This window comes from Xenopus tropicalis, chromosome 2 (genome assembly GCF_000004195.4).
Source record: "Xenopus tropicalis strain Nigerian chromosome 2, UCB_Xtro_10.0, whole genome shotgun sequence".
NCBI lineage: Eukaryota > Metazoa > Chordata > Amphibia > Anura > Pipidae > Xenopus > Xenopus tropicalis.
The window spans coordinates 63,288,058-63,314,797 of NC_030678.2; the positions used below are offsets into that span (position 1 = coordinate 63,288,058).

The window sequence follows — 26,740 nt, forward strand, 5'->3', positions numbered from 1 at the left end:
TGTATTTGTCTGGTAGAGCAATTTTTTTTTCTCTTTTTTATATATGTATTTTTGTTTTCAGTCAACTGTGCTAGTTTGTGGATTTTGCCTATATTAGAAGAAAAAAAGTGGGGGAGTGTAGATATTGGTGTTTTAGGTTTATGCTATAAACACATTTATTTTAGTTATTATCAAAGAACAAAGATTTAGAACAGGACACAGGCACAGAACAACTGCACTTGTAGGTTGATTTTAGACATCAAGACCAGAGGTCATTCTATTTACTGTACTTGGGCCTTAGAATGTTTACACAGAACAAGGAATCCATCTGTTGTCTCCTGTCACAAGTATCCCTAATGCAAGGTTAAGAATGTCACAAATAGTCTCAGAAACACCAACTGCACAAACACCATTTGGGACACTTCGCTGATGATGTAGATTTCTTACCAGAGAGATACCTTTTTGGGCTATTGTGCTGCGACAGTGAGACACTTAATCCTTTCCTAAAGATGGACAGAGAGACACAGTTATGCTAAAACAAGGCTAATGATTGGCTGCCATGGGATCAGCCCCAAGTAGGATGAAATGGTTAAATGGCAACATTTTTGTACTTGACTTTGTTCCCTTACGTCCTCACGAGCTTTCAGGATGTGTGAGCTATTATTTAATACTCTGTATTGTAATACTCTGTATTAATGTATACCTCTAATAAAGCTGTCTGGTTAATATCCTTTGTGAATCTGAATGGTTCAGGTCAGGCCCAGGGGGAACTTCGGGGCCAGGCTCGATTTGAGTAAGTATTTATTTAAATCCAAGAGCGACTTACTCACTGTGGGCGAGAATCCTATATCCCTAGTGGAGGATCATTGGAGTATATAGATACGAGTCATTATAGAATTACGAGCATTATATATATATATATATATATATATAACTAACTCCGACACATGGTCCCACAGACTGTTGGGGGGCTGGACTAAAGTCCTCCCCCCATGTCCTCATACTATGGCCAGCTCCCCGCTGCTTCCTCCTGCTCTCCCCTGCGTCCTCAGGCTCCTCCCTGCATCCTCCTTCTCCCCCCTGTGTCCTCAAGTGAGATCATAGTGGGGGCCGGGTAAATTAACTTGGGGGCCCGTAGTTTGAGGATGCCTACTATATAGTAAATATTGCTGATCAGCCAAGTGTGAAAACATATACAGTGGTGTGAAAAACTATTTGCCCCCTTCCTGATTTCTTATTCTTTTGCATGTTTGTCACACTTAAATGTTTCTGCTCATCAAAAACCGTTAACTATTAGTCAAAGATAACATAATTGAACACAAAATGCAGTTTTTAAATGAAGGTTCAAGTTATTAAGGGAGAAAAAAAACTCCAAATCTACATGGCCCTGTGTGAAAAAGTGATTGCCCCCCTTGTTAAAAAATAACTTAACTGTGGTTTATCAATTTAAATTTTCAATTTCAATATCAATTTCTGTAGTCACCCCCAGGCCTGATTACTGCCACACCTGTTTCAATCAAGAAATCACTTAAATAGGAGCTACCTGACACAGAGAAGTAGACCAAAAGCACCTCAAAAGCTAGACATCATGCCAAGATCCAAAGAAATTGAGGAACAAATGAGAACAAAAGTAATTGAGATCTATCAATCTGGTAAAGGTTATAAAGCCATTTCTAAAGCTTTGGGACTCCAGCGAACCACAGTGAGAGCCATTATCCACAAATGGCAAAAACATGGAACAGTGGTGAACCTTCCCAGGAGTGGCCGGCCGACCAAAATTACCCCAAGAGCGCAGAGACAACTCATCCGAGAGGCCACAAAAGACCCCAGGACAACATCTAAAGAACTGCAGGCCTCACTTGCCTCAATTAAGGTCAGTGTTCACGACTCCACCATAAGAAAGAGACTGGGCAAAAACGGCCTGCATGGCAGATTTCCAAGGCGCAAACCACTTTTAAGCAAAAAGAACATTATGGCTCGTCTCAATTTTGCTAAAAAACATCTCAATGATTGCCAAGACTTTTGGGAAAATACCTTGTGGACCGACAAGACAAAAGTTGAACTTTTTGGAAGGTGCGTGTCCCATTACATCTGGCGTAAAAGTAACACAGCATTTCAGAAAAAGAACATCATACCAACAGTAAAATATGGTGGCGGTAGTGTGATGGTCTGGGGTTGTTTTGCTGCTTCAGGACCTGGAAGGCTTGCTGTGATAGATGGAACCATGAATTCTACTGTCTACCAAAAAATCCTGAAGGAGAATGTCCGGCCATCTGTTCGTCAACTCAAGCTGAAGCGATCTTGGGTGCTGCAGCAGGACAATGACCCAAAACACACCAGCAAATCCACCTCTGAATGGCTGAAGAAAAACAAAATGAAGACTTTGGAGTGGCCTAGTCAAAGTCCTGACCTGAATCCTATTGAGATGTTGTGGCATGACCTTAAAAAGGCGGTTCATGCTAGAAAACCCTCAAATAAAGCTGAATTACAACAATTCAGCAACGATGAGTGGGCCAAAATTCCTCCAGAGCGCTGTAAAAGACTCGTTGCAAGTTATCGCAAACGCTTGATTGCAGTTATTGCTGCTAAGGGTGGCCCAACCAGTTATTAGGTTCAATTACTTTTTCACACAGGGCCATGTAGGTTTGGATTTTTTTTCTCCCTAAATAATAAAAACCCTCATTTAAAAACTGCATTTTGTGTTTACTTGTGTTATCTTTGACTAATAGTTAAATGTGTTTGATGATCAGAAACATTTTGTGTGACAAACATGCAAAAGAATAAGAAATCAGGAAGGGGGCAAATAGTTTTTCACACCACTGTATATCGAGCACTTGCAACCAGGCCTGGACTGGTAATCTTAACACTATGGCAAATACCAGAAGGGCCACTGTAAGCTACTTGTTGACTTGTCCTTTATATTGTTGCTGTTTGGGCCTCGTACCTAACCTTTTGTCTGTAAGCAAAAGGCATGGGTAAGCTGCATTTTTAGATGTTTTCTTCCTGTAGTGTAACCTCGGACCTGGAAATGTAGGCATATTATCAAAAGTATATCTATTTCCCAGCCAAATACAAAGTGCCTACATTATTGGCAGGGAAAGGCTTACATGCCAGGTCACATTTTGAATCTCAGTTTAGACATGCTTACAACCCAAAACATGTAAAGAAAAGGAAAGCAATTTGTAGGGGATCAGATAACCCTTCCTCCTGTTCTGTCTGTGACATTATTCAGCCCAGTTACAGGCAGAGGAACAATTTGATTGACTGGAAGCCCCAGTGCACATTTGGAAAAAAGTAGGGGACCCAGGCCTTGCTTTGGAGCCAAATCCATGGACTGGACCAGCAGGTTATAAAAGGTTCCATGCTACAGATCCAGCCAGAACCAACGTAAAAGAGACTGTTCAGGAGATTCATCGTTATTCTATGTGAAGATCGGCCAAGCTGCTAGAGATCCAAGAGGTGAATGGTGCCACTGTGGAGAGTAGCTGTGCTGTAGATCTGCCTGTGTACTCCAGTATGTCTGCCTCAGAAAGCATCCCTGTGAGTGTGCCACCAAAGGGAGGATATTAACAAGGGAACAATTGTGGGGCTCCTGTGTGAGGACAGGTTTTGTTTGTGTACCTGCTATGTGGGAGCGGCTACTAAATCCAAGCATTGGTATTTTGGGAAGGTAGCGCTACCTGGGGTGTAAGAGCTTTTGGGAAGAGACATTCTGCATTGAACTGAACTGTGCATTATTAATCCCCATCCAGATAGGTCCCCATGTGTCCCCAGTGCAGGATCGTTATCTATTTTAGTTACCTGTTCTTTATCCCTATATAGCAGGGGTGGCCAATACGTTGATCGCGGTCCACCAGTCTATCCCCCGCGGCATTCACGCGATTGCGACCGCAAAAAGTCTGGCCACCCCTGCTATATAGAGTTAATCTTTGTTGCTGAACTGTGTGCTTATTTATCTTAGTAGAATCCCCCTGAGGTGTGCTCCTCAGTGCCCACTTGGTGGAGGCACTGCACTGTAAATCCCAGTTCCCAGTAACTTTCACGCAAAGAGAGGCCAGGCTACTGGATTCCAAATACAGGTAAACAGCCAAGAAAAGAGAGTGTTATCCAATTCTACATGTAGGGGTTTGCTAAAATGGGCCCCTCAGGATGTATACCCCTTGGATAGGTTCCTGGGAGGGTAATGGTTAAGGTACAATGGGTATAGCCTGGTACATCTGTAGTTAATGGGGAGTATCCCCGTAGTTCGGGTTATGGCCACAGGGTGGTGCATAGGCCCATATAAGGGGAATGCAGCCATGTGCTGTAGGCCAGAGTTAAGGGAGAGCCTCTGAGAGCAGAGGTATTCTTCCCTAAGGTAGATTAGTAAGTTTTTTTGTGTCAGGTCACTCTAGGAGTGCTATGTAGTTAGGGCACAGTTAGAATGGGCAGAAATAGCCCCTCCAGGAGTGGTAGAGGGATTAGAATCCCCCAGCAGTACATCAGCTGGAGTGTAGGGACCCAAGAGTCTAGGTAGGTGGTTAGGCTGCCACTAGAAGGGGTACTACTCTGAGGGTACTTAGTCGTGAGTACCGGGGATGAGTCCTGGAGGTGGTCCGTCTTGGCGTGAGTACCGGGGAGAGCCCTTAGAGAGGGTCTCTTGGCGCAGAGTACCGGGGAGGACATCTATAAGGGATCATCCTAGCGGGAGTACCGATAAGTTACCCAACAGGGGTAGGTACTCTGAAGGAGTAAGGAAGGAGAGTGTCCCCTGCACTGTATTTGTATTGCCACTCCTGGAGAGGTCCTGCCTAATAAACTATCAACTGTTTCATCACAACTGTGCGTTCATCGTGTTTGCCTCAAGGAGCACCTACATACCAGTAAGTGGATACCCCAGGGAGGGGATTCCCTTTGGGGGTTTGTGTGAGGTCTCAGGCAGCACTACACCAAAGTATCAAGTCCCAGGGAGGGAGTTGTAGTTCTCCCATAACAGAGCCCTGGGTGGAGGCACGCCATTTAACAGAGAAATCCCTGCTTCCCCCATAGTAAGCGGGGCTCAGGACTCCTGGAAGCGCCAACCAGTGAAAGATCAGCAGGTAGTGCCACATAAAGATTATAAAGTGGGCTACATTTGGAGGCACTGCTGAGAGAGTGAGCAGGAGCTGCTTAGTAGACAAGGCCCTAAGGGATCTGAGGCCTAGAGGAACTGTGGAGCCTACCCTCCGTGCGGGCTAAATTTGGACCACCCTACCCGTATCCCAGTCAGGGGATTTGGCGCGAAACGGAGCCCCACGAGGCTGCCAGCCAATAGGACGGAGAGGGGGTGGGCGCCAGAAAAGCCGCAAAAGCTGAGGTGTGCCTGAGGGGATGTCAGAGTGACCCGCCCCGGGACGACCACCTGTGACCAGCTGGCCACTAAGAGACTGAGAAAAGTGCGCCAAGCGATAGGGGAGTGGCCTCGCGAGTGACATCACGGGGGCCATTTTGGAAATGAGCAGAAAGTGAGCGCCTGCAGTGAGAGAGCACCGCTACTTTTGTGTGCCCAAATTGATTGAGTATAAGATGTCGGCCCGTTATGGAAGTGAGAGAGGGAGTGTAGCTTCACTCCCTGAGAGGCCTGAGGATGGAGTGTCCTATGATGCTGGCTACAGATACGTCTGGTTAGGATCGTTTGCTGAAAAGACCACATCACAAGGAACCCCCACCATGGTGCCGTTGTGTGGTGAGTGTGGGGCGGAAGCCTACTTAGCCCTGAACCAGGCCATGGGGCGCTGCGTCCAATGCGGGCACCAATGCTGGATGGGTCCCCTGCGGGATGAGAGGCGAAGGCATGGCCCCAGCGCAACAATGGCGCTCATCACCCAGCTAAATATGGGCAAGGTAAACACCCCGGTGTACGGAAGGTACCTCCAGGGCAGTGAGGTTACCGCTGAGGGGGGATGGCTGTCCCTATACCCGTGGAAGGTAGAGACCCCAGTGTCCGTAGTCCCAGGGGGTGAAAGTACCACAGAGCCCCAGGCGGGGAGCGATGACCCACAGGGTGGGGTACCAAAGGCAGAGGGGGAAGAGAGTGAGCTAGGGGCCCTCTTGATCCAAGCCCTAAGTGCCACCCCAGCCCAGAACACCACGGAAGTAGAACCCCAGGGTGTATCGCCGACTCCAGAGGAGGTAGCCCCCACACCCACGGCTACTCCTAAAGAGGAGGAAACCCCTGAGGTTAAGACCCCGCCGCCATATATTGAGGTCTTAAAGAGAAGGAGCAAGGCCTTAGAGGGAGCCACAGGGGCTGACAGCTCGGCCCCTCCTGCTTGTGAAGGGGGCCCCAAGGGAGCCTTTGAGGAGGAGGATGTGTACAGTCCTCAGCTGTATAAAATACCGGACAGCTTTATACCTCCCCGTAAAATTACAAAGGAGGAGGAAAAGTATTTTTGGGTGCTGCCCGGCCGGGCAGACCCTGATATTTTCTGCAAGGTGTCCCGCATCCAGAGGGTAATAAATTACAAGGTGTATCGGCTATGGGGCTATTATATGCCCTACGCACCCCTCTGGGTGTATGATAAAATGGAGGGCCTGGTTGATGACTGGGTTGTAGCGGAGATAGCTTCCAAAGAAAAGAAAGCAGGGGATTGCCTTCACCATGTGGATCAGGTGAAAAAGATGGCTGCATGGCGTTTCATACGGGCCCTGGAGAAGGAATGGTGGTGGGGCCGCACTGTCCTACGCCACACGGTGTACAGCTGTGGAAGGAAGAACCCAGAGCCTAAATATTTCAGCACTGAAATTGAGATGCCTAACGGGGAGATAGTAGAGAAACCCCATCCCTGCTACTATGCTCCTTATTCTGACGTGCAAATGAGGTTTGCATACATGGTGTAAGGGCCCCAAGGGACTTGGTAACTCCCAGGAGGGAGCTTCAGTTTAAAGGGAACACCTGCAGTTTTGGTGTATACCCCAGGAGGGACTTACTTCTCCAGAGAAGGACTGTTGGTAAAGGGACGGATGTCCAGGCCACAGCCAACCGGCTGGTTGGGAAGTGAGGAGCCCATTGTTTTCCCAGGAGGGAAGTGCTGAGTTGGCCCCGCCGGGCCCAAGTTTGAGTATGCCCACCAACCGGTGGATGGGAAGGCCCAAGGTGGGATCACCTTGGGGTAAAGGACTCCCTCAAGGAGGAGGGGGGTCCAAGATCTGATTTGCAGTTAAATAAAAAGTTTTCAGTTTAAGGGCAATTGGTTGTCCTAGTGTTTTTGACTGTGTGAAATTTCTTAAGGGACAGAGACTCTTTTGCAGGACTTTTCACATGGAGGGTGGGACAGATTTATTGTGCCTGACCTTTTCTTCTCTACAGCTTACCCATTGTACCCATGACAGAGCCCAGGTGGGACTGTTGAAGAGTGATGTGAACTTGATGGTAAAAGTATTGTGTTTATTATGTGTCAGCCAGGAGGTGACAATTTTCTTGCAGGGGGAGAATGTAGGGGTTTGCTAAAATGGGCCCCTCAGGATGTATACCCCTTGGATAGGTTCTTGGGAGGGTAATGGTTAAGGTACAATGGGTATAGCCTGGTACATCTGTAGTTAATGGGGAGTATCCCCGTAGTTCGGGTTATGGTCACAGGGTGGTGCATAGGCCCATATAAGGGGAATGCAGCCATGTGCTGTAGGCCAGAGTTAGGGGAGAGCCTCTGAGAGCAGAGGTATTCTTCCCTAAGGTAGATTAGTAAGTTTCTTGTGTCAGGTCACTCTAGGAGTGCTATGTAGTTAGGGCACAGTTAGAATGGGCAGAAATAGCCCCTCCAGGAGTGGTAGAGGGATTAGAATCCCCCAGCAGTACATCAGCTGGAGTGTAGGGACCCAAGAGTCTAGGTAGGTGGTTAGGCTGCCGCTAGAAGGGGTACTACTCTGAGGGTACTTAGTCGTGAGTACCGGGGATGAGTCCTGGAGGTGGTCCGTCTTGGCGTGAGTACCGGGGAGAGCCCTTAGAGAGGGTCTCTTGGCGTAGAGTACCGGGGAGGACATCTATAAGGGATCATCCTGGCGGGAGTACCGATAAGTTACCCAACAGGGGTAGGTACTCTGAAGGAGTAAGGAAGGAGAGTGTCCCCTGCACTGTATTTGTATTGCCACTCCTGGAGAGGTCCTGCCTAATAAACTATCAACTGTTTCATCACAACTGTGCGTTCATCGTGTTTGCCTCAAGGAGCACCTACATACCAGTAAGTGGATACCCCAGGGAGGGGATTCCCTTTGGGGGTTTGTGTGAGGTCTCAGGCAGCACTACACCAAAGTATCAAGTCCCAGGGAGGGAGTTGTAGTTCTCCCATAACAGAGCCCTGGGTGGAGGCACGCCATTTAACAGAGAAATCCCTGCTTCCCCCATAGTAAGCGGGGCTCAGGACTCCTGGAAGCGCCAACCAGTGAAAGATCAGCAGGTAGTGCCACATAAAGATTATAAAGTGGGCTACATACAAGTGTGGTTACAAGAAGGGGTTACAAACTTTATACTCCTAATATCATGTGCAGAGTCTATTCTTTTAATTTTTGGGAGATTTATTTTGGTTTCCCTAAACTAAAGGTCTCCTTACAAAGCTGACCAATCCAAAGGCTAGCACAGGAAAGATTTAGGGAGGAATGCAGAATTTTTTTTCTAAATACCCTGAAAATACGTTATGGTAGGGGATTTGGCGTGAATAACTATTTGCTGTCCTTAGGGTTTCCACCTTTCCTGTTTTAAACCAGAGCCCTGGTTTTCTGTGTGATGTCTAGTTTAAAATTACGTGTTTTCAGAGCTGAAACGCCAGATAAATCTTTGTTGACCCCTCCTAGACCCCTGATTCTGCATCCCTATCCAGGCTTACAAACCTGGAAGATTAGCACCTTAGCTGACCTTGAAAGTTCTAGCCGCATATTTCATGATAATTCAGTAGTTCGCTCTTTAAAAATAGCGGCAATAAAAATCTTTAGCAAGTGACTACAAAATTTTACAGTGCCACCTACGCGAACTGATAATAGTGCCCCTTGGCACTATGGCTGGATAGGTTTTTTTTTACTTTTTTTGTTGTTGTTTTAACGAAGCTTGCGATAGAAATAAAGACGTCATTGGTGGGAGGCGGTCCAAACATGAGACTGAGGGGTGGAACGCAATTACGTAACGTGTGCTTCCGTGTCTACGTAACTTGCCGCGGGTTGAATCAAAGATGTCTGGAATTCCACACGATACATGGCAGCCACCGCACGTGTTATTAGAGACAAGGTGAGTTGATAAGTCGGTGTGTCCTAGTTTTCTTTGAAAATGCATGTGTTGGTTGGGAGAGGAAGGCTAGTTCCTCCATTTGTTTCTGTGCCGCACAGCATCATCCCGCCTTTCCGGGAGAGCTGTATTCATAAATTGCCAGAGTGCCACAGGTAAGATTAGCACTGTATAACCTTCGTTGTTCTCGTGTTTTCTAGCATGGGTACTATTACTGTGGAGCTATATTGGCTGCACGCTCCTATGACGTGTAAAAACTTCGCAGAGCTTGCTCGGAGAGGGTATTATAATGGAACGAAATTTCACCGAATCATCAAAGACTTCATGGTACAGGGAGGAGACCCAACTGGAACAGGTAATTTGTATCATATGTGGGGGTTTCAGGTTGTTGACGACTTGTATATTATGAAATCATACTAGCCACATCATCACCACAAGGTACTTTGATATCACTGCCAAAGCTACGGTACATTGTCAATAAGAACCTAATATACCGACATTTAAACAAAGCAAGACTGTAATTGGTACGGGGATCCCTTATCCGGAAACCTGTTATCCAGAAAGTTACAATTAAGGAAAGGCCATCTCCCATAGACTCCATTATAAGCAAATAATTTAAATTTTTAAAAATGATTTCCTTTTTCTCTGTAATAATTAAACAATACCTTGTACTTGATTCTAACTAAGGTATCATTGATCCTTATTGGAGAAAAACAAGCCTGTTGGGTTTATTCAATGTTTAAATGATTTTTAGCAGACTTAAATTATGGAAAGATCCCTTATCCGGAAAACCCCAGGTCCCAAGCATTCTGGATAACCGGTCCCATACCTGTATTACTAATTATGCATTTCTCTGGACTGTCGTGTTTCAGATGGTATAAAAGAAGTTTAATATGCTAGCTTAGCAGTTAAACTAACAATGCCCCTGTATCTGGGTACATTATGGGTGGCAAACATGGTTGTTGTTGTTTATAATCTACAGTCAGGGTCAGACAACTCGACAATTGTTAGTGCCTTCTTAGTATTATAGTAAGATTTACTTGGTCCTCTGTTGCTCATCCTAGACCCTAATTGGTTGCCAGGTGTACAGGAGAGGTTTTAGTTAAAGGAGAATTAAACCCTAAAAATGAATATTGCTAGACATGCCATATTTTATATAGTGAATTTACTGGACCAGCCTAAATGTTCAACTTCTCTATAGTAGTAATAATCCAGTCCTTTAAAGTTGTCACAGGGGGTCAGGGAGTGGACATACTGGACACTTTTTTGTTAGATAATTTTTATTGCTTGTTGGTGTCAGTGCTTGTCAGCCTGAAAACCTAGTACTGGCACCAGACCAGCAGAACCTTTGCATATAAAGTACCCCAAAAAGTCTCATGACCCTTTGCCCATAGCAGGGAACCCCACAATATATTGGTAGAGCCAATATATATAACCCCTCCTCTCTCAAATGTGCTATTGTATTGGTGGTACAACTGTAGCATGTACAAATTCCTATTTTATCCTAATTTTCTTGTAATATGCATGTCAAAACGGTTGTTTTGATTTAATTTAAATCACCTTTTTTCATGATTTCTTTTAAGATTTAAAGCTTCTATGTGCACCCTTGAACTGCTTAAATTGATCAATATATCATCCTTATTTTATTTTGGTTGTTAGGAAGGGGAGGAGCCTCTATATATGGGAAACAATTTGAAGATGAAATCCATCCAGACCTAAAATTTACAGGTTTGACATTAAAGCGCTTTTTAAAATCCTCTGTTTCTGTGTATGACTTGCACTATTCTACAGGTCTTGATTTCTGCTCTTTCTTTTCATAGGTGCAGGCATTCTAGCAATGGCAAATGCTGGTCCAGATAGTAATGGGAGCCAATTTTTCTTAACTCTGGCACCTACACAGTGGCTGGATGGGAAACACAGTATTTTTGGACGTGTGAGTCATGGACTAGGGACACTAAACAGACTTGGAATGGTGGAAACAGATTCTCAGGACCGGTCACTTGATGATGTTCGAATATTGCGGGCTTATCCATCTGGCTAAATGGAAGCAGATAAAAGTAGTATTTTCTAATCTGTAGTGACGTGTAAGCCTGCACAACTCTGGCCTGCTATTCCTTTGTAATAGATGATGGGTGTGCTTTATCTGATCTAGAAACTTAAAATGTGCTAATCTTTTAACTGACTGCATCCAGTCAGTTTAGTTACAATACAATTTTTCTATGTATTTAGCTAAAAGCCACTCCCTTTTTTTACCTGTATATTTGATGTATACGTTTCCATCTAGTTAAAGCTTTTTCCAAGTGAAGCCTGCCTAACTTCAAGTTGAGCTAGAGGTAGGCAATCAATTGGAAGATAGGCAGGATTTGCATATTTTGTGTTATTAGCTATGTTGCTTGATATTTTGCATGCACAGGTAGGGGATCTATTATCTGGAAATGCATTATCCAGAAAGTTCTCCGCATAGTAAATCATAATAAACCAAAACATTTTACTTGACAATAAGTAAGACAGCATAAATCTAAGTTGGTGACAATAAAGTAAAGTAAAGCCTAAACGAATGGTGGTCCAAATTAGAGACCTTGTTTTTGGAACTTCATGTCCCAATGTATTGCAGAAAATAATTCCAGTTCCTATAGGTAATGTGTAAATGCAGAGTACTATAGATAAAATCTAGCTGCTGGTGCCAAATAAAAATGGGCAGCCGTATAAGAAATGTGTGTGTTATATAATATGCTGAAGTCTGTTCTATTGGTTAATATGTTCAATGTTGATATGTTTTAAAAATCTATTAGTATTTATGTAGTTTAACGTGTCAAGGCAAGGTTTTTTGCTTTTCTTGTGTTTTTTTTTTTAATTGTAGCAGTCTGTTTTGCTTTGACAAGTTTAGAATTTTAGATATACTTTCATGGTCAGTCCTTAAGGCTCATTAAGAGCTCCAATGTTGCAGTGTCTTAAAAAATGGTTTTGAGTGCATTTAACAGTTTTCCTGCAACAGATTGAGATTTGACATTTTAGTTCAGCATGCTACAATGTGCCACAGTGGCAGAGTGGATTTCTGCAGCAACTTGATTTTAGGGGGCAGTGCTTCCCCTGGGCTGGAGGTCTAATGGATAAATGCTGTCTGAAGCTGACATTTACCCCTCCCCCCTTCCCTCTGTAGGCTTAAATTTGTTTTTTGAGATATTTAACTTTTAGTGCAGCAGCTCTCAGGTTTGGTATTTCAGCAGATATCTGGTTTCTAGGGTCTTTATCCTAGGAAGTGGGTTGTGAACTCTCTTCCCCTTTGATAAATAGTTTACCAAAAGAACTGGAACTGCTAGGGTTTACAAAGGACAAGTTTTGAAAACGATTTATTATCCATTATGGTTTGGGGGATTATTGATCACAGTGAGTCTTCCACCTCATGAGGGCCAGTTAATACAAAAAACTAAAATGACCCAAATGGTTTTTAACATAAGGTGTGTTTTTGCATCATTGCTGGAAAGTGTCACATTATTATATTATACCTGGGCTTTTGGAAAAGGCCACAAATAGTATAATCTATGAATTTTTTCCATACAGTGGACTGTCTTTGCTTAGATTGGGTTTATGAATGAAAAGGTTCGACCTTTTACTACAGGTCTAATCATATATATCATTGATATAGCTGCTATAAGTTACTGGGAAAATTGCTGTTTATTACATATGGGGTTACAAGTTCTAAATCTAGAAGCACTTGCCAGATGTGCCAGAGCCCTTTGATTAATGGTGTACATAGCATTTTTCTTCTGTGCCTCATCATTAAAATGCATGTAAGCCACGTTACTGCTCAAGACAGGCCTATATTATCTGTCTTCTATTTCTCTTTTACAAAAGGCACAAGGGAAGGGGGTGTAGTAATGGGCATTTCTTTTCCACCTTGAATATGCCATTTGACAAGTACAGGTTTACTGGTGTAGTATGAAAAGCGCACTGATGATTTTAAACAATTTATTTTTATTTATTTTTACACTTAATACAGGCTGCTTTCCAGTACCAGCAGCCCTATGCCTCACACACTGGCCCCTTGTATTCACCAGTGTGGCCCTCTTCCAAGGATTAGGTTTTGGCACTATCCACACAGGCATCTTACTTGAATCTGCCATGCAGGGGACCATACAGCAACACTGTAGAGTTGCAATTACATTGTCAAGTCATTTTAAACCATTTAATTGTTTTAATTACTATGTGTTGAAAAAGCAGTATAAGTAGAGATCCCCTTTAATGGCTCACGGCATTCTATTCCTGCATTTGGTAAGGAATCGTTAATTAACATAGGTCAAAGATTGCAAAAGGGGATTTGTACTCACTGGAGATGCAGGAAAAGGTGATGTACCTGGTAAATCCTTTTCTAAGAGTCCAGTCACGCCAATACAGGGCAGCATGTGTTAATGCATACTTTCCTCCAGCAGGCAGGATTGCTTCAAGAACTTAAAAGGTGGTGTGGTCCTTACCCTCAGTCATCCTAATCCCTGCATCAGTTTTTTTTTTTTTTTTGTTTTTTTTTTGAGAAAGCCATGCTAGTGCTAAAACACCTCAGGTTCCTCTCCCAATTTCTTTTTATGTGGAAGCTCCTTGCTAAATTCACATAGCACTGTGACAATTTCTCTCCCGAGGAGGCCATGTATTGAGCGTTACTAGGTGAACGAATGCAGAGTAGTGGGAGCAAGCAGTCCAGTGGAGACTAAGTATACTCATAAATTGTTGTACTACAGATGACTGTTGGAGTTTTTCACTGTCCCCATGTGTAGGGCCTTCTTGTTATTTGATTAAGTGGTTAAATAAAGACCAAAGTTCAACCCTTCCAAATGAACCCCAGTGCAAAAAAAAAAAAAAGGACACACACTCTTACCAACCTATCAATATGCTCGCATATATAGACTATATATATATACCAATATCAATACTACCTGTATATTTTAGTATCATAATAGCCTTGTATGCTCACAGAATCATTCCAGCCCCTCTTAAAGGAACAGTAACACCAAATAATGAAAGAGCTTTAAAGTAATAAAAATATAATGCACTGGTAAAACTGGTGTGTTTGCTACAGTAACACTACTATAATTTATATAATGAGCTGCTGTGTAGCCCTGGGGGCAGCCATTCAAGCTGGAAAAAAGGAGAAAAGGCACAGGTTACATAGCAGATAACAGATAAGTTCTGTAGAATACAATAGTGTTTTATCTGTTATCTGCTATGTGCCTGTGCCTTTTCTCCTTTGAATGGCTGCCCCCATGGCTACACAGCAGCTTATTTATATAAATTATAGCAGACTTTCTGAAGTAAACACACAACTTTTACCAGTGCAGGGCAGCAGCACATATTTTAGTTTCTTTTATACACTTTCATTTTTTGGTGTTACTGTTCCTTTAAAGGCATTAACAGAAACTGCCATCACAACATCACCTGGCAAGGCATTTCACAACCTCACTGCCCTCACCACCCTTACTATGAATAACCACCTACACTGCTTCAAATGAAAGTTGATTCGCAATCTGTCTATGATGGTTAGAATTATGTGCTGCTTTTTGCCCTCAAACTGTCTTAAAGGTATTGGCAGCCAAGACTAACTGCTTATAAGTGCTATGATAAAAAGGGGGACCACCTGATATGGTAAGATTTTTCAACGATTATGCCACACTTGGGTTGGACGCTAATACGTGTTGCTGGCAATGAGGAGTATCTGTCTTTATTTTTTACATCTCTCCGTTTGGAAAAATCATCACAGCCCCAGAATAAGTATTGGGTACATTTGCACTTGAGTCCTGTATGCTATTTGTTGGGTGCATTTTGCCCGTATTTCAGCACATGCAACAAGATTTGGCAAGTGTTTACATTACAAAGTATGATTCCATGCAACCAGGAGTTACCATTCTACTGTGCTTGAACTTTATAACAACAAAGTGACCCTTGGGTTATATATAAGACTCTTCTAACTAAAATCATAATATTGGGTATGATATACTAAATATGGTTTGGCATGTTTTGTACTCTCTAAGGTCTGAATGCAAGAGAGGGGCCCCTCATACTACCCCACCATTTGATTTTTACCGTGGGGAGTACTTTAATAGGGGGTATAATAAACATGTTGGATTTTAATATTGAGGTAGAGTGTGTTTAGTATTATACTAATTGAAACATTGTCAGTCAATTTTCTGGTGAATAGCATTGTAGGTTACTATTTATAGTAATACTAATAGTTCACAGCAGGTTTTTTATTTTTAAATACAATATTAGTGAATCTATACAATATATACATACACACTAAACTGGCAGTTTAAAAGGAAAAACTCTCTTTTTGCTATAAAAGTTGGGCTTTTGGTTAAAAAAAAAAAAAAAAGATGCCTGAACTGCATGTAGCACAAATGAGGCTAATTATCCAATGCCTTAAAAATAATAAGGCAATATTTATTTATTTTATATGCCACTGAAATAAATACTGTTGCAGGTTTTTAACAATCTCCATATACAAGAAGCGCGTTACAACTGCACATCGAGCCTAGCAGGATCCAGTTGCTAGGCCAGAAGGTAACTTGTTGCTGCCCATGTGGCTACACAATGCCTATAGACCAGCAGACCAGGGGCAGGGGCCAAGCATTTATAAACTTACAAACTATTTTTCACTTGTTTTTTCTGTGTGGCCTATTTTTTTTGGCCTAGTTACAGAAAACCTGTGACAGTGAATAAGGGGAACTTTATTAGCTGCGTCACGTTGAGCAAGTTGTTATGATAGGGAGAATGTTTATTTTTACGGAAAGGTCAGGCGCTTGTTTTGATGGACTAAATTATTTAGAGTCATTATTTGATTCACTGGTGATAAATGTAGCAGTCACATGGGTGTATCCAGGGGCCACTCACACAAGAACTAGTTGTTGATTATGGTGAATGTTCTAGGTGTTATATAGTTCTATGGCTAAAATAACAAAAGGCTAATGGGAAGTGTCCTAGGCAGAGCCCCATTGGGTCATCCTCTAGTAGGCCAGTCTTGCTGTGATCAGTGGTTGGAACATGGAGGGTTAATCCACTCCTGGGTAGTCTTTTACACACTGCAATGCTTGTGTATGGGGAAATGAGGGCAGCAACTATAAAACTAAAGCTGTAAATATTTTTAACCTGTCTGTTTGCTCTTTACAATACAGACTCCTGGGCAGTACAAAACAGACCAGAACGGGCCAGTTCACCTTAAAATTAAAACTTTAAGTATGGTGTAACAGTGGTATTTTAAAACTAATTGCTGCTCCATGCTGACTCTGGCGCAATGTGCAGATGTAACGCACTTCTTACGCACTTCCCCCCCCCCCCCGTGGGCGGACTATGACACAATTGCCAATTTATTTAATTACAAAAAAACAGTACTAATGATAGGGTGGGTTAAATGCCTACAGTGTATCTGCACAATGAGCCAGAATCAGTAAGTAGTCAAATAACTTGTTATTTAAAAAAATTTAATTTGTACTAAGTCCAGCATCAAGAATTATTTTGCCCTAGTAACTACTATTGTAGTACTGTGGTGGGACTTGTACACTGGGGTCCACTGAGGACACCCCCCTCACGTGAACTGATACTGGTACTTGATAATTAGTATGGCAGCTTCCTTAGCCTTCCCAAACTTACTTTTGTCTGCTGCTGTAGCATTTTTCTTTCCCTAAAGTTATCTATTATTTATTTATCTGTTATTTATTTGAGTATTGAAACTTAGCAGTAGCGGCTGCTTTTCCCACCCTAGGCTTATACTCGAGTCAATAAGTTTTTCCAGTTCCAGTAAAATTAGGCTTATACTCGAGTATATACAGTAAATGAAAATATTTTTAGCCAAGCATATCTTTAACATGTCTAGCAGGAGGTACAGACAAAAATGAAATTAGATTAAAATAAATACAACAGAACCCTGAATTCACACTAACTTTTTAGATGGCCTACTTATAAGCACTTGTTATAACAGAATTGGTAACATGAAATTATTGACTACACCTTTTTGGAAGACAAGCCGTTCTTGATGGACATAGTAATTGAGGTTAAAAAAAAAAAAACATGTGACCATCAAGTCCAACCCTTTGCCCAATTAAATTCTCCCTACATGCTGGTAAGAACACTACAGAAATTATAGATTTAAAGCATGAACTCACATACACGTGCACAGGCAAAATAACACAAACTTTTTTGCCAGTGCTTCCATGCTGCTTGTTTCTATCTCTCTCTTCTTGGTGGAAACTCCTGTAAAAAAATCAAAGATGGCTGTCCAATTCACAGCTCAACACCTGTCTGTGAAGGCCTAGAGGTCAGCAACCCTGTCTATGCACTCCCTGGATTGATTTAACCCTAAGACAGAATCAGTTGAACCAAAAGCCTGGTATTAGAAACTTAATCATGCAATTATTTCAGAATCTACTAAAAATGGTATCAGTACTGAGATTAACTGGCATTGTGCATTGTTCACGCCTCAGATTCAGGCTGTAAATCCCTGTATTGTTTACACCTGTAAGCCCCACATTGTTCACACCTCAGATTGTAAGGCCCCAAATTGTTCACAATTTGGCACATACACGCAGCATAGAGCAGGCAGAGTATGGCACATACAGGCAGCATAGTGCAGGCAGAGTACTGTCTGAGTCTAAAGCAGAAGAGGGCACTTAGGAGTGCTTTATTGAACTGTATTTGACCTGGGACACGAGGTATCTGAAGTGAGGAGCATACACTGAAAATTGCACCTATTTATATTTGTAATACTGTCTGTGTGTGTCATACTCTGTCTGCCCTATTCTGCTTGTGTATGCCATACAGTGCCTGCCCTACCCTGCCTGTGTGTGCCATACTCTGCCTGCCCTATGCTGCCTGTGTTTGCCATACTCTTTGTAGCATTTGGAAATAGTCATTATATGGTCCCTAAGGTGTGTAATTATATGCTAGGGGTTGCTGTGCTGCCCACAGAGGAGGAGGCATGTGTATTTAAGGGTATGTCTTAATATGACATAATATAATATAATTCTTTCACATATGAATGAAGGGTGATATCCATACCTTGAGTCTACTAAAAATAATTTAAACATTAAATAAACCTAATAGGATTGGTTTTCCTCCAATAAGGATTAATTATAACTTAGTTGGGAGGGTCAAGTACAAAGTACTGTTCTATTACTACAGAGAAAAAGGGATTTTTTAAAAAAATGTGAGTTATTTGCATATAATGGGGTCAATGGGAGATGGCCTTTCTGTTATTTGGAGCTTTCTGCATAACGGGTTTCCGAATAACGCGTCCTTAACCTGTAGTTATTATATTTATTTAGCTCCGACATATTGTTCAGCTAATTATTAATACAGTATGGAGCTGTTTGCCCATACATTTTTTGTGATTAAAACAAAAAGCAAAAAGTATGTTTAGTGCAAGTCATGTTCGCTGAACTCATTATCAGCATGGACAAATATGTTCAAGGTCAAGATAAAACAAACTTTAATTCCAAAGGATGACACAAGTAATTAGAAACTAAATTTTTTGTCATCAGCATATGATGTAAGGGCAGTCAAGTTATCGTATAAAGTTAATTGTTTACCAACAAAGTGGTGAAACATGCAAGAAGGCATTCAACCACCATTGTGAAATAAGAAGGGATTTATTAGGGTTCATTTGTTTTCCCTGGAGTGCACCCCTTAGTGCTAATAAGCACTTGTGCCCTGGGGAAGGCTGCCCTGTGCTCCTCATGCCAGAGGCTGAATTCCACTTAAGGAGTCTGTACTCCGTGTACGAAGCAGAGCACAGAGCTTATTCAGATACATAAGTGTATACAGTACATACACATTTATAGTTCGATGTAAATTATATAGGGCAGGCAGTGAGAACAGGGCCTGGAGGGATCCGCTTCCCCAGGGGAAGAGGACTTGCCTGACTAACTAACACGCCAGTTAAGGGATATGTAGGGGGCATATATGTGTCTTCCCCCTCCATTCCCTCTTGGAGAGGGTGCTGCCTGTAAAAAGGCAGTGTAGGTTTTGTGTATGTATATTTATTGAAGCCATGTAAACATTTTAAATGCAAACTCACCACAGGTGTTGGTGGGTTCAGGTGCACATGCCCTGACTAGCTTAGGGAGTAATCATTGAGCCTCCAGAAATGACAGGCTGCTACAAACTGGACCACAGTCAAAACAATGCTGCTCAAAACTTCTATTCTAAATTGTTCACATCCTTACACAGTGTAGAAAAAAATCTTGTGTATTGTGCCACTAGGGGGAATTTAAAAAAGGATTAATTAGGCTAATAAAACATATAACACAAACTATTTCAATTAATCTTGTCCAGTCACATATACATGTAAAGATATTTATAACTGTTACAATACATGCATATCTTATAATGATGTGCAACAAGATGCATTCAATTCCAAATGTTTACCAAATCAATTCCAAATGTCCCTGCTAAGGCCTCACCTTGAGTATGCAGTGCAGTTTTGGGCTCCAGTCCTTAAGAAGGATATTAATGAGCTGGAGAGAGTGCAGAGACGTGCAACTAAACTGGTAAAGGGGATAGAAGATTTAAGATATGAGGTTAGACTGTCGAGGTTGGGGTTGTTTTATCTGGAAAAGAGGCGCTTGCGAGGGGACATGATTACTCTGTACAAGTACATTAGAGGGGATTATAGGCAGATAGGGGATGTTCTTTTTTCCCATAAAAACAATCAACGCACCAGAGGCCACCCCTTTAGATTATAGGAATGGAGTTTCCATTTGAAGCAGCGTAGGTGGTTTTTCACAGTGAGGGCAGTGAGGCTGTGGAATGCCCTTCCTAGTGATGTTACTATGGCAGATTCTGTTAATGCCTTTAAGAGGGGCCTGGATGAGTTCTTAAACAAGCATAGTATCCAAGGCTACTGTGATACTAATATCTACAGTTAGTATTAATGTTTGTATATATCATTTATGTATGTGAGTGTATAGATTGGTAAGTATAGGTTGTGTGTGCTGGGTTTACTTGGAAGGGTGGTACTTGATGTTCTGTTTCCATCCCTATGTAACTATATATACCAGGGGTGGCCAATACGTCGATCACGGTTCACCAGTCGATCCCCAGTGTATTTCTGGTGGACCGCGATCAAGCTGGGGATGCGGAAGTGCTGCATGTTTACGTACATAGGCTGCATCAAGTAGGTACACATTCATGCCGCACTTCCGCATCGGTCTGGTCGATCGCGAGCAAAAAAAGTCTGGCCACCCCTGATATATACCATTAGGTTGTCTAGTACATAAGTAAAAAAAAAAAAAATCCCTTCATTTCCCTTCTTAGTAATTAAGAAGCTATTTCGTCCTGTATGGGGCTTGGGACTAACTTTTCTTATACCGATAGTAAAGATCTATTTACACTGCAAAGTGCCTTGCAACTGCTGTTTGTTTTTTATGTATGAATCATTTGTCCACTATATTGTGAACACTTCAGAATAAATAAATGTTTAAAGTAGTATCTTTTCCACTCTGGTCCAGTAGGTGCCAGCCTGTTCAGAGAAACATATTTTCCTTTCATGTCAAAACTCAAGGGGCATGGCTCCTTCCTCTCTTTAATCATAAACCCACCCACTAAATAAAAAAATTAGCAGGTACCACATTTCCCAGGCTTCTAGTAACAAGTTCTTACTCCCAACACTCCTGGGTGGGAACCCTGACATGGAGAGGACCAGGAAAAGTCACAAGCATGACTCAATGTTCTCTTTTTCTGGCTGTCTCCATGTCAAAACTCATTGGGACTCAGTAATCTCTCTGTCCCTGTGGGTGGGCAATAATCACAACACAATTTTATGCCAAGATAACTTCTTTAATGACCTCAGTAAGCCTTAGAGCAGTGATCCCCAACCAGTGGCTCATGAGCAACATGGTGCTCTCAGTGCCTCCAAACCAGGTAGTTATTCCTGACTTGGTGGCAAGTTTTGGATAAAAACAAGATTTACTACCAAATAAAGCCTCATGTGAGCTGATAGTGTGCATAAAGGCTATCTAATAGCCAATCTTAGCCCTTATTTGGCACCTCCAACTTTTATGATGCTTGTGTTGCTCTCCAAGTCATTTTACATTTGACCGGGGGGTCACAAGTAAGAAAGGTTGGGGACCCCTGCCTTAGAGGCTGACTTTAAAACCTTAGAACCAAACTGAGAACACTTGCAGATCTTACATCTAGTTTATAATGCGAGATGAATATTAGGCTGAGACCAAGAAGCTCCCCTGCAGATGACTTCAGTTGTACGTCCGATTTAGCTGCTCATGATGCCGCTTGACTTCTGGTTGAGCACACTTTAGCTGATGTTCTGGAACCTGAAAAGCTAAAATAGCAGGTTTTGAGGGTGCTGACAGACCCCTATCGAGGGCTGTCTGTAAAAAATCCAGTACTCTTGAAATAAAAATAGCAGACTATGGTTCTGTGCCCCATGGTATTCCTGTGTCTACTGAAATAGAGTTTCCACCTCCCAGAGAATAGAGCTGCTTCTTGTCCTTCCTTGTCTTCTGATATAGGATACTGCTGTGATGTTGTCAGATCTGATCTTTAACCTCACTCCTTTCAACTGATTCTGAAAAAGTGGCACGTCTGAACTGCCCTTAGCCCTCCAAGACATTTGACAGTATGTCTGATTAGACACAAATTCACAAACCTTGAGCTATTTGCTAGCCTAGCTCTGCTCCCAATGAGCCCAAGGCAACAACCCAATTGCCAAAAGTCATCTTTACAATCATTCTCAGAAAAAGCCTGACTGGACCACTGGTGGCCACAGACACTTACCTTGCAACACTCGACAGGGCCTCCTGCCCTCTCCTGGACAAATCAATCTTCCCTGCTTGGGGATCTATAAGGGCTTCCAAATACTTTATCTTCTGGGATGAAACACATTGACTTCTGAAAATTCATCACTCAGACATGAGACTGGAGGAAGTTTAATGTCAAATGCCTGTGTTCAATGGCCTGAGTCAGTATTTAAAAACAAAAACTTGGTGCTGTAGACAGGCTGAATGGCACACACCTGAACTAAAAAAGAAACTTTTGATCCTAAAGAAACACTGGGATATGATCTTTGATGTCTAATGAACACATCCAGTCTCCCGGCCTATTGCTGACTTTATTGCTTCCAGCAATTCCATCCTGAAATGACAAACCTGAGGGAACTTGGAAAAACACCAATTAAATCTCCATTTTTTGTCTTGAATGGATGATTCTCAGATGGTTCAAAACAGAAGCAATCTTCATCCTGTTGCAGGCCCTTGGGGACTAACAACTTCACAACTGTTTTCATGAACTGTCAAAGATCTTCCCTTGGACTGGCATAAAATAACCTGACTGATCTCCTTTCCAACTATCAGATCTGTCTGATTCATCTCTGCCTCTTGCCATCTGATGCCTTCAATACTAACTCCACCAGCTTTTTGCCAAAAAGAACATGACCTTGAAAAGGCAGGGAGCAGAGGGCAAACTTGTATGCTGAGTGACAAAGACCTAAAGGCCAATTGTATTTGACCCACTGCAGAGTTGACCAGAAAGGCTAACCCAAGCTTCAACTCTTTCAGGCCTTCTAAGATATCAACCCTATCACTGTCATTTCTCGGAGCTAAATCCACTTTAGACAACTTTATCCACTGACAATGATTCATGAAAGCTTTCTTGAGATCAGAATCAAGTCTTCTGTCAATCAGCTGCTTTAATGTTGCCTGGTCCTCAATCAGAAGCAAGGTGCTCTTAGATAAATTCAACACCAGTGCATCCACCTTGGGGAGATTCCCCTTTCTCTTCCTTAAAAGCATATAATCTGTTAAATCATGACTGCATGGAATTAAGCTTGGAAACAACCTCCCATTCCAACTTAACAAGATCTGCTACATTCTGGTGAAGAGGAAAAAAGGATGTGTTGGACTTGAAAAGGAATGAAGAAGACGTGGATGGACTGGCCTCCTTCTGCAACACTAAAGAGGGTCTCATTGCCTTAATTAAAGTCAGGACCAAGGCAAAATCAAAGGAAGAATGAAGATCTTCCTCTCCCTCCTCTGAATCTGAAGAAGCCAAATCCGAATATCCTATACCTGAAACATCTTCGTCTGGAGGCCTGCACTGCCCCTTTAATCCAGGCTTAGATGCCTGAGTTTGAGCATGCAGGTGAACCAACCACAGCTGAAAGGCAGGACTGGCACCATTTTTTATCTGGCCGGGGTGAATCCAAACAACCCATGCATACAACCCCTTTAGATGGGGTAGACTCCCTAGACTCAGGAACATCCTCTTCTTTGATCTAGAAAATCTCATGACACTAGAAAAGAAGACTTAAAAGAATCCCTGAACCAGCAGGAAGCAGCTCAAATGGATCCATTTTTCCCAACGGACAGACTTCTAGGACCCACAGGCAGGGCCGCCATCAGAAATGCTGGGCCCCGCACAGGTTATTTATATGGGGCCCCCCCATTAACACAAGCGCATTTTGGCCTTGCCCCTTTGTGTGCAATATAAACAGCTGATGTTACTCTATAACAGTGGTTCTCAACCTTCCTAATGCCATGACCCTTTAATACAGTTCCTCATGATGTGGTGACCCCCAACCATAAAATTTTTCCTAAGACCATCGGAAATATGTATTTTCTGATGGTCTTAGGCGGCCCCTGTGAAAGGGTTGTTTGACCCCCCCAAGAATACGCTCCATACGCTTAAAACTCCCCCCTACCTGTGCCTGCATAGACGATATCCGGCTAAAAACGTGAGACTCTGCATTTTCTTGCTTTTTTAGGTGGATATCAGCTACATGTACCTGCACCTGAGCATATTCAATTCATTCAGGTGCAGGCACAGGTAGGGGGAGTTTTAAGCGTGTGGAGCGTATTCTTGGCAAGCATTTTTCGGCTTGCCGAAAATATGCACTATACGCTACGTGTGGCATTAGCCTAAAGAGTTCCATTAATTAATGTGCCAATAAGTCATTCAGTTTATTGGGGTTCAGTGGAGTTTGCCCTAAGTTTAACCCCTTCCCACCTACCTGCCCCTGCTCTGTGCTGTCATTGCTTGATATGGAGGTTACGTTTTCGCATAAGTTGCGTAAACTGCGTAAGTTTAGGGGCCCAATGATCTTGCTGTGGGGCCCAATAACTAGTCAGTAGTAGTTAATAAAAACAGTAATAATAATGAACGTGCTAATAAGTCAGTATTTTAATTGGGGGGGGGGGGTCAGAGATTAGTTGCCTAGGGTGCCCGGTCGGCTTGGCCTGCCCCTGATCTTTTCTATATACATGTCTGTCCCTTTCTGTTTCTCTTCACTCTCCCCATTCACACTATTATTCTCCCCAACACTTTTTCTTACCTGTGCCTTGTTTTTTCATCCTGTTCTCTATTAGGGAGCTGGGCCAATCCAGGTTGGGGGCAGGCTGGGCCAATCCAGACTGGAGGAAGCATGCAGGCCAATCTGGGCTAGGGACAATCTAGACCAGTGCTGTCCAACTTCTGTGGTACAGAGGGCCGGAATTTTTCCGACCTACATGGTGGAGGGCCGATAATGGAAGCCAGTTTTGACCACTCCCCTTTTTGAAACTGCACCCACTTGAAACCTCACCCGTGTTATCACATGACCATACCCATATTAATGGTTGTAGTCCAGCAAAAACCTGCCATACTCTGCCTTCCCTACCCTGCCTGTGTGTGCCATACTCTGCCTTCCCTACCCTGCCTGTGTGTGCCATACTCTGCCTGCCCTACCCTGCCTGTGTGTGCCATACTCTGCCTTCCCTACCCTGCCTGCGTGTGCCATACTTTGACTGTGTGTGCAATTCTTGGCTGGTTTGTGCCATACTTGGCTTGTGTGTGCCATACTCTGCCTGCCCTACCCTGTCTGTGTGTGCCATACTCTGCCTGCCCTACCCTGTCTGTGTGTGCCATACTCTGCCTGCCCTACCCTGCCTGTGTGTGCCATACTCTGCCTGCCCTACCCTGCCTGTGTGTGCCATACTCTGCTTGCCCTACCCTGCCTGTGTGTGCCATATTTTGCTTGCCCTATGCTGTATGGCACACACAGGCAAGCATACAGTGACACAATGCTGGCATTGCTCCTACAGTCTGCACATTAACTATATATTAAAAAAACTTTTTAATTGCAGTACCACCTAAGTATATCTTCTTTTTGTAGGGTGAAGGGATTATTTGTGGGTTTCTACTGCTCCTGAGGTGTGAACAGGGGAACAGTGTGGGTGATTACAGCCTGAGCCTGAGGTGTGAACACTGCAGGGGGGGAACAATGCAGAGATTAAAAGGTGTGAACAGTACAGGGGGATTACATTTTTAAACAATACAGAGGGTTTACAGCCTGAATCTGAGGCGAGAACCATGCAGGGGGCAGTTAATCACAGTACTGATACCATTTAAAGCTTACACAAGAGTAAGCCATCAAAGCAGCCAGACAGGTGGGGGGCAACACAGAGGGGGGTTGCGGGCCGCCAGTTGGACAGCACTGATCTAGACCAATCAGGTTTGGGGAAGGCTGGGCCAATCCGGGTGGGGGAAGCATGCAGGCCAATCTGGCCTGGGGCTGGGCCAATCAGGTTGGGGGAGGACTGGACCAATCCAGGCTGGGGGTGGGCTGGCCATTTCAGGCTGGGCCAATCTGGGCTGGCTGGGCCAATCGGGTTGGAGGTGGGCTGGGCCACTCGGGAATGGGGCAGCAGCACAGAGTGAGTAATGTTAAAGCGCTCCGCTTTAGGCGCTGACAGTAGGGACAAAAATCACCGGGCCCGGGACAATTGTCCCCCCTGTAACCCCTGATGGCGGCCCTGCCCACAGGACTGCCCCATGACTGCCCCATGGCCGCAAATGTAATCCGATCGTTTGGCCCCAGGGCCCCGTAGGTGGGGATATTGGGTGAAGATCCGCTCGCTTGGCGACATCGCCAAGCGAGCGGATCTGCCCGTGTATGGCCAGCTTTAGATCTCACTATTTGACAGACAGCCAAGAAGATTCATCCTAATCCACAGCTAAGCAGGAACTTTCTATATCGTGATCCCCACGTTGGTAATGCTGTGCTAGATGGCCCCACAAAGATGGTGCTGATTCACATTTGTCCACTGCAGAGTGACGCAAAGCAACACTCCCCCTCTGACCTATGTATGCACCCGAACTGCATTCCATCTGCAACTTTGCTACCACTATCCCCGCCTGTCCCCAAAAAAATGGAGGAAACTCCCTCAGAAGCTCAGATCGCTGGATCAGGGGACAGGGTGACCACGGGCAGATTTCACATATCTAAAAATATGATGTAGGCCACGGTACACCCTCTGCAAGCCTCTGTTATTATCCTAGTCAACAACAAAACCAGCTCCTACAAAGAAACTGGAGAAAGAAAAGATCCCAAAAAATATGCCTGGGGAAGGTGGTACCTGCTAATTTATTGACTTAGTGGGTGGGCTCTTGATTGGAGAGAGGGGGGAGCCATACCCAATGCATTTTGGCATGGAGAGGGCGGGGGGAAATTGTTACTTTTTCAACATTTGATCTACAGGTTAATTTGGACACATCTAAAAC

At 43.4% G+C, this 26,740-nt stretch overlaps 1 protein-coding gene across 1 annotated transcript; it reads left to right on the forward strand.

Annotated features, from left to right (window-relative positions):
• The first annotated feature begins 9,097 nt into the window (after window positions 1-9,097).
• ppil1 (peptidylprolyl isomerase like 1) lies at window positions 9,098-12,010 on the forward strand. The gene is given in 4 exon segments (NM_001005007.1): window positions 9,098-9,211; window positions 9,409-9,563; window positions 10,868-10,936; window positions 11,029-12,010. Coding segments are annotated over 4 exon segments (501 nt in total). The 5' UTR covers window positions 9,098-9,155; the 3' UTR covers window positions 11,250-12,010.
• The last annotated feature ends 14,730 nt before the right edge of the window (window positions 12,011-26,740 follow it).